We start from the raw sequence: 8,016 nt of genomic DNA, 5'->3' as shown, positions 1-8,016 counted from the left end.
GAATGTACAGCGCTCTCTCCCACCTTCAGTACCACGACTGAGGTGCCCTTGAGCAAGGCACCGAACCCCCAACTGCTCCCCGGGTGCCGCAGCATAAATGGGGTGTGTGTGTTCACTGCTGTGTGTGTGCACTTTGGATGGGATAAATGCAGAGCACTAATTCCGAGTATGGGTCACCATACTTGGCCACATGTCACGTCACTTTTGTCACTAATGATACACAAAAGTAATGTGATTATCATATTCAGCATGTCAAACTTCATAAACATTAACAATAAAAGTGAAACAAAAACTTTTCAATTACACACACACACATACAAAAAAACTAATAAGAGTGCATTTAGAGCTGCAATAAACCAGTCAGAAGTTTAAAGACATTTAAAAACTGATGAACTTTTTCCAGAAACTCAACATCAAAGACAAAACTAGTGATAATTTTGTTAGCTATTTTCAATTTTAGTCTTAGTCCCGTGTTAAATGTCCTTGTTAGTTTTTATCATATTTAGTCAACCTTATCCTATTTGGTTTTAGTCAAGTTTTAGTTGACTAAGGCCCGGTTTCATAGATTAGGCCATATTTCAATTAGGACATTTAAGTAATTTTTATAAACATGCCTTAGAAAAAAACATTACTGGTGTGCTTCTTAAGACAAAACAAAGGCACTGACATGTTTTAAGATCAGTCAGTGCAAGTTTCTTTCAGTTGAAACAGCTCAAGATTTACATTTTAGTCTAGGACTAGGCTTAAGCCTTGTCTGTGAAACTGGGGGGGAAAGTCTCAGCATTTTAGTCTAGTTTTAGTCAAAGAAAACTTGACATTTTAGCTATAAGATTATTATTAATTAACCGTACAGCAGTATTAATTTTGGCAGCCATTCTTAATTTAGTCTTACTCAAATGTACATTTTAGATATATTTAGTCAACCTTGTCCTGTTTTTGTTTAGTCAAGTTTAAGTCAATGAAATGTATGAGCATTTTAGTCAGGTTTTAATCAAATTTTCGTCATGCTGTATAATGGTTAAACTGATCAAAATTATTTTTGCTCAAAATTATAATCGTAATGATTGCCATTTGAGAAATTTACTTTTGCATTTCAGGCATTGCACTTTCACCAGTAAGCACAAATCAATAGAATGTGGACTCATACATTGGTGTGTTTTACCTCATCTAGGCCCGGTTTCACAGACAGGGCTAAGACTAAGCCAGGATTAGGCCATAGTTCAATTAGGACATTTAGGTAATTTTTATAAACGTGCTTAGAAAAAAAAAAAACATTACTGGTGTGCTTTTTGAGATCAAACAAAGGCACTGATATATTTTAAGATCAGCCAGTGCAAGTTTATTTCAGTTGAAACAGCTCAGACTTACATTTTAGTCTAGGACTAGGCTTAAGCCTCGTCTGTGAAACCGGGGGCTAGTGTACTGATTTATTATAGGCTTTTTATTATATAAATGAATACCAAAGACTTATGCAATCCCTCTGTCTACATTATGAAAACCGCTACAACAAACAAAAAATATTATAACAGTGAAATTCCAAGTAATTCCTCTAATTCCAAATGGCAATAGCCTATTTCTCTTATTAAAACAACAGCAGTTGAGTAAGTGCATTTATTCAGCAACCACAATCGCAAACAATAAAGTTGAGATGATAGAACACAGACCGGCTGAGTGACACTTTCATTTAGATCACTAAACTCCAGCTTGTTTGACGTGTTTTCAGATCATCAGCGCCGGCGCTTCCGCAATGAAGAGCGAGCGCGTCTTAAAATAAGCAAAACACCGGGAAGAAAATGTATCCTTATAACAGCGAAGCTCTGATTTGGGGATTTGAACTCTTGCTATCTGGCAACCGCACACATGAAAGCTCTCGTAGTAGAGGCGTGTAGAGCAGTCCGCAATAACATTTTGTCTCCTTTTTTTTGACGAAAATAAAAAAAGAGGATTTTGGTAAAGTTTTTATCTTTTTGAATACATTTTAATCTCGTCAACGAAATTGCATGTTGATATAGTCTTAGTTATCGTTTATTGACCTTATTGTCGTCTTGTCTTCGTCATGGGAAAAAAGCTCTCAACGAACATTTTTCATCATAGTTTTCGTTAACGAAATTAACACTAGACAAAACCACTTTGCTTTATAAATGTTTACAACACTTAGGTCATTGTTTACAAAACAAGAATGCTTAGTTAAAGGTCCTGTGAAACCACAAACTACTATTCCATCATCAGCCAGTACTCAAAAGCACTTGTAACTTTTTTGTAGTTAAATAGAAAAAAGAATAACAATTGGACTCTAATTGTATACTACCGGATGGTTAATGTGGATGTATAATGAATGTGTGCGAGTCTGTAGAGCGCATAACTCCAACACCGTGCTTTGGCTCCCCCATGAGGTTCAGAATGGCATTGTTCCAATGTGGACACGCATCAATTGAACTGATTCAAAGTGCTGTAATATGTACTAAAAGCACATGTAACTTACTTCAGTTCTTTGGCAGGTAGCTTTGCTCTCTGTGTCACTGTCTTCGTCTGGGAACACCTTTTCCAAAATCAGAAAGGACAGCAGACCCCCTATCACCCACAAACCCTGCGTATGATAGTGCCTGTGGGACCCATCTATCCAACACATGCAAACACAAATTTTATTAATTTTTAAATAAAATTAAAGAAAAAAAATTAAACTTCATTAAGCTCGGTCCAATTCTGTTATTGTTAACAAACTATTTAAAAACATTTAATTAAATGAAATAAAATATCAGTATAAGATGAAAAACTTTATAAAGGAATGACTGTATAAAAGAAATGTTGCATTGGAAACTGAAATACAATATGCTACCATTACTAAATTAAACTGAAAAATAAATCTAAATGAAAACGTTAAAAAAACTAATAAAAATGATAATGCACAATTACTAAAATTAAAATGAAAACTGAATATATAAAAGTAAATAATCGTATGCTTGTATACTATAAATACTAAAATAACAGTCTCTGCCTTAAAAACTGTACTGTATATTGACCAAACCTGCCTTTATTAATAATATTTGACAAGCTTTCAGTATTATAATATCAAATAAAAATATCACCTATAATAGTAATTTAAAAGATAAAACACCCAGAGTGGACTTATGTTAATGTTAATAGCACTGTGTGAGCCTTGAATCCCAAAAATGAAGACATAAGATCAATAAAGGGACTAACATTTGCTCCAAAGTAAATGTTACTAAGTGCCATTTTCCATATCGATTTCAGTACCACAGTAAATTTGAGAAACTGAAGCAGAGTTACCAGAGGGAAAAGGGTTTAGCAAAGGGTCAATTACTACACACTATTGATGTTAAAATGTTAAAAAGGCATAGTTTCATGCAAAACAATGTAAGGGATTCCCATTCAGGAGAGAGAAACAGGGGGAGGGGATGAATTAAAAAAACCACACTCCCAAACTTCTGGTAGACACAGGAAGGGTTATTAAAAAAAACAGACCAAAAAGGAACAGAAACAGAGATAAGACTAAGAAACAGAAAGAGCACACAGATGATGATTAATGCATGAGCATCAGCAAATGTTATATATAATGTGAGAATTCCCACCAGGACTGGAAGTGTAAGCCCAGGCTTCAGGAAGGAGGTGGAGAAACACGTCGCCTAAGAGACCACCAATGGCAAAACTCAGCAGCTTCTTCAGCTTCTGACACCCAGCTGCAAACAGTAAAGAGCATCAGCGGATGTTCATGAACAAACATTAGCAGAAATGCTTGATATGCAACACTCCAAAGATCTTGCTGTGTTAAGCAAATTGAGCAAATCCTTCACATAAAGCAGATGGTGAAACCACCATACAGTTGCAAAATCATTCTACAAGCTCTTACATTTAATTATTATTTTGTTTTTTTCTTACAGCTTAAGTTCTGAAGCTGCACAGCTTTAATAAGCAAGTTTTGCAACCATAAAGAGTTTATGGTAATATACAGCAACAGACATATATTATCTAAAGCCATTACTCCACACTGCTTTGAAATTCATGTGGTCAGTCTCTGTGGTACAGGACACACCTAAACCACTTATAATTCAGTCTAACCCTCTACCCCCCTGCAACCTATACGCTAGATCAGAACAGACCTTCTCTTAAGCTACTCTACTTCCTGACTGGGATCCATTGCTAGACTCCAATCTATTTCTGCATGACTGATATCATCACAGACAAAAGCTTCAGTGAGCAGAACTGCCCTCTGGAAAGATCTTTAGAGTGCGACATATCAACCATATAATGTTACTGCACACTTTTTGGCATCCAATTATGGTTCTGTTGGTTCTTCTATTGAACGTCCACTACATCAAGAACTATTCAGACAAGCCATGACAGGTGTAGCTGAACAAATTCTTTCATAGCTCAAGCATGCTCACACAACACATTTTTCTCAGTGATCGCTGGATACTGTCTCTGCAAGATTCTTTATATCAGTTTGGGGAAGATTCCTAAATGTAATCTAATATACACACATAGTTTGAGGAAGATTCCATGAGGTCAGTCCCCAAAATGAACAGGTGGCAAAACTGAACTTATGAATTTAACATGTAAAATGTTGCATTTTCTGTTTCTCCTATTAAAAACGAAACCATAGATAAATCTAATAATTTTGTTAACTGTACCTACCCAACTATAACCTTCTTCCAGTCAACAGCAATGTCATTTTGACCATTAAGTGCCTAAAGCTAGTAACCGAGTAAGCTGTGAAATATTTTAGCTTTGCTTACACATTGTCAGCTACCTAACAAGCCAGTCTTTCCTTGCAGACGGCAATAAAGTGCAAAAGCATAGTGAGAAGCGTAGTATATCCAGGGTGAACCAGTATTATTTAAAGGGGTCATATGATGCGATTTCAATTTTTCCTTTCTCTTTGGAGTGTTACAAGCTCTTGGTGCATAAAGAAGATCTGTAAAGTTGCAAAGACTACGCGTTTCAGAAAGGCGGGGCATAGAGGAGAAACAATAATGTACAGTATGTGGAAAATAATGTGTTTTTTGAACCTTAAACCGCATAAACATTTCATTACACCAAATACACAAAATAATGTTCTTTTTAGCAGCATCATATGACCCCTTTAATATAAAATAATAAATAAAATAATTAAATTGGACTTGACACCTTACAAAATTAGTATTATAACTGTGGCTGGGAAATTACTTTACCATGGTACGAAAAACAAAAAGTGGAACCAGGCATAAGCAGGGAAAAATCCCACGGAGAACATGAGCTTAAAGTGAAAGGAGCTCTGCTTTAATGTAACCAAACAACTGAAGACCTAAATCAGTCTACAAGCCGGTTCTCTCTTGCTTGTATTAATAACAAACACGTGTCTATTTGTCACACTAGGCCTGATGTGTGACCAGAACATTTGAACAATCACCTCATTTTTTCCTTTCTGCTCGCAAACTATAGATGACCTGCACAGGGCCAGAAAGACTCATCATTTTTCCACCTCTGATAGAATGAATAAAGAAGAGACACAAAATACTAGATCTCTGCCCATTAGTCTGCATAAGGACACTGCTGTGAATATCTGGACCAGCTCTGAATGTAACACAATGCTACCTCTACCTGATCTGCTTAGCATGTAACCTGATCCTAGATTAGCTGTTACAATGAGCTGTTTACATACACAGAAGACCTATATCACAAAAGCATGCAAGCATAAGTTTGACTTACCCTCAGTTTTCAAAGCTGTTCCAGCTTCATTGGGTATCACTAAGAGTGGAAAGATGCCACTGAGTCCGACGGCGATCGATCCCACAAGGGAGCAGAACCAAACATCTAGGTTATCTATGGAGAACAGCTCATCCAGGTACTGGAGGTCTAGAAGGTTCTTAATGCCCCATGGTCCTGGTCCTGCAGGTGCAGTCTTTGCTTGGGCCACAGCAATCTGAGCCATCATCTTCCCACCAAGGGATGATGCCAGTAGGGCGGCGCCAAGGAGCAGCACAGCAAATGCCCAAACGGGTTTCTCAGGTCCTGCGCTCATCAGCCCAGACCTCCGCAAAGTACTTGGAAGAAGCATGTAGGGTGCTGTAAGGCAGAGAGGAACCTTCAAACAAAATTTCATGAAGTGGAAAGATTAGTTGAGTTTCAATGAGGTTCAGGGTTTCTTAGTCCCAGATGAAACAAATAGGTTAGTTAGTTTATTGTGTTAGCGAATTAAAACAATTTAAACAAACAAACAAAAAATCGTACAGTCCTCAAACTTTTAAACAGTAGTGTATTTCTTTGTTTTTTGCAGTTACATCTCTAAAACTGTATTACTATTGAATGCATATAAATTCTAAAACTTACTACTCACACTCACTATTTTTTTTTATTTGAAACATTTTTCCCACAGCAACTACCACAAGGATGCAAGTTAATTTGCTTTACAAGTTCAATGTGTTGTAATTCTTTTACAGCAACTTGTTAACAACACCTTCAAAATTAATGTACTGTGTCTGTAAGAAATGTATGTTGTTAAACAAAATACACTGTGCAATGTTATCCAAAGACTTATATAAAAAAAAAAAAAAAAAAAAAAAAAAAAAAAAAAAAAAAAAAAAAAAAAAAAAAAAAAAAAAAAAAACACATTTGAAATTCCAGGGGAAGCCATGGTGAAGTAGCCCTCTAGCTGGATATGGTGGCTATGGTGACTAAGTGCTTCCACTCCTATCCACCACCCGAAAAAACAGTATACACCACATAAAAAGACAGCCATTCAAAAGACAATGGCAATGCGAGTCACAACCTACAAAAAACACCACACCTTTTAGGTCGTTACTGCCAACACGGGAAAATAATCTACATAGAGATGAAAACATGATATCAGATAATGCATGAGAGTCAGGCCTAACACAATCCCTTCAAATAGTTTATAACTAGCACCCATAATAATGAGGATAAATGTGTTCACCGGTCTTCAGCAGTTGATCTTTATACAGTATTGAAACATTGCATATGGGTTTAAATTGTCTTTATTGCAGAAATATGTAAAGAATATACACGTAAAAACAACATACTTTAGTTTTAACAGTTGTGACTGCCACTAATAATGTCCGTTATGGTTGGACAAAAATGCAAATGCAACATTCAGAGGACGGTCTGTGGACGTGCAGGAGTTGAGGGAGCGGCGAGATTCCTGACAAATTCCAGCCCCGCTGGGCTTTAAAAACACTCCAAAGTTTGCCACGTTTCTGTGTTTGGCTGCTTAACTAATTAAACAGCAACAAGGCCCAAAGGCAAAATTGTCAATTTTATGTGATACTTATGGGCGACGAGTAGCCTGTCTATACGCAGAAACTCGCAAAACACAACGTTGTTGCAATGTTTCTGATAAAAGCAACGGTGCACGCAAACTACCTCGATACAAAGTTGCGTGCCTTGAAAAACAAATCACTGTCTACAAGATTCGCAGCAGCAATAAATAAACAAACGTTTTGTCTTACCCGGCTGAAATTCCTACAGTTTTTACTCCGGCTTGACCCTGCCATCCAGGCACTTCTGTCTAAGAGCAGGAGCACTGCAGCAGACAGTCTCCTGATTTCCCTCCTGAAGGATTTTCCACTGTCAGCCACGTCTCACCAACCGGAAGTGCATTTCCAGACTGCGCAGAGAGGGGCGGCCTGGCCTGAGCGCGCGCTAACCTGGGAGAGGAGGAGACTCAAGTAGCAAACTAGTGATGGGAAGTTCGGATCATTTTACCGACTCGGACCTTTGAGTCTCGTTCAGCAAAATGAACGAATCTTTTTGAGTCATTTCATTCATTTTAACAAAATATAATTAAAATGTTACGTGTTACTTCCCTAATATGTCTACTACTTACGCAAACGTTGATCACACTACAAACAATACAAAACTGCTATAAGAAACAGAAAAGATTAATTCATTGTTTACATGGGTCTTCAGTCTATGATTAGCTCACCTCACCTCTTATCTGACAAGTCTTCGGGTTTGAGTCGTTCGTTCATCACGTGACAGCCCCATAAGTTTAAACCAATG

General features: G+C 37.1%; 1 protein-coding gene across 5 annotated transcripts in view; it reads right to left on the bottom strand.

Annotated features, from left to right (window-relative positions):
* slc39a13 (solute carrier family 39 member 13) overlaps window positions 1-7,668 on the bottom strand; it is a 16,795-nt gene extending 9,127 nt beyond the window's left edge. Inside the window, exons 1-5 of one of the 5 annotated variants that reach the window (XM_016552846.1) lie at window positions 7,464-7,668; window positions 6,785-6,819; window positions 5,707-6,082; window positions 3,591-3,698; window positions 2,483-2,616 (exon numbers count right to left, since the gene is read on the bottom strand). In XM_016552846.1, coding sequence (XP_016408332.1) covers window positions 2,483-2,616; window positions 3,591-3,698; window positions 5,707-6,055 — 591 coding nt within the window. In that variant the 5' untranslated portion in view covers window positions 6,056-6,082; window positions 6,785-6,819; window positions 7,464-7,668. The remainder of the gene's footprint in view (window positions 1-2,482; window positions 2,617-3,590; window positions 3,699-5,706; window positions 6,083-6,784; window positions 6,820-7,463) is intronic. The other 4 variants (XM_016552847.1, XM_016552845.1, XM_016552848.1 and 1 more) reach the window with 4 other exon arrangements.
* Between the last annotated feature and the right edge of the window lie 348 nt (window positions 7,669-8,016).

This window comes from Sinocyclocheilus rhinocerous, unplaced genomic scaffold (genome assembly GCF_001515625.1).
Source record: "Sinocyclocheilus rhinocerous isolate Xijiao unplaced genomic scaffold, SAMN03320098_v1.1 scaffold225, whole genome shotgun sequence".
NCBI classification, from domain to species: Eukaryota; Metazoa; Chordata; class Actinopteri; order Cypriniformes; family Cyprinidae; genus Sinocyclocheilus; species Sinocyclocheilus rhinocerous.
Note: the sequence above shows the minus strand (reverse complement) of the source record. Positions and strands in the feature narration are given on the sequence as shown.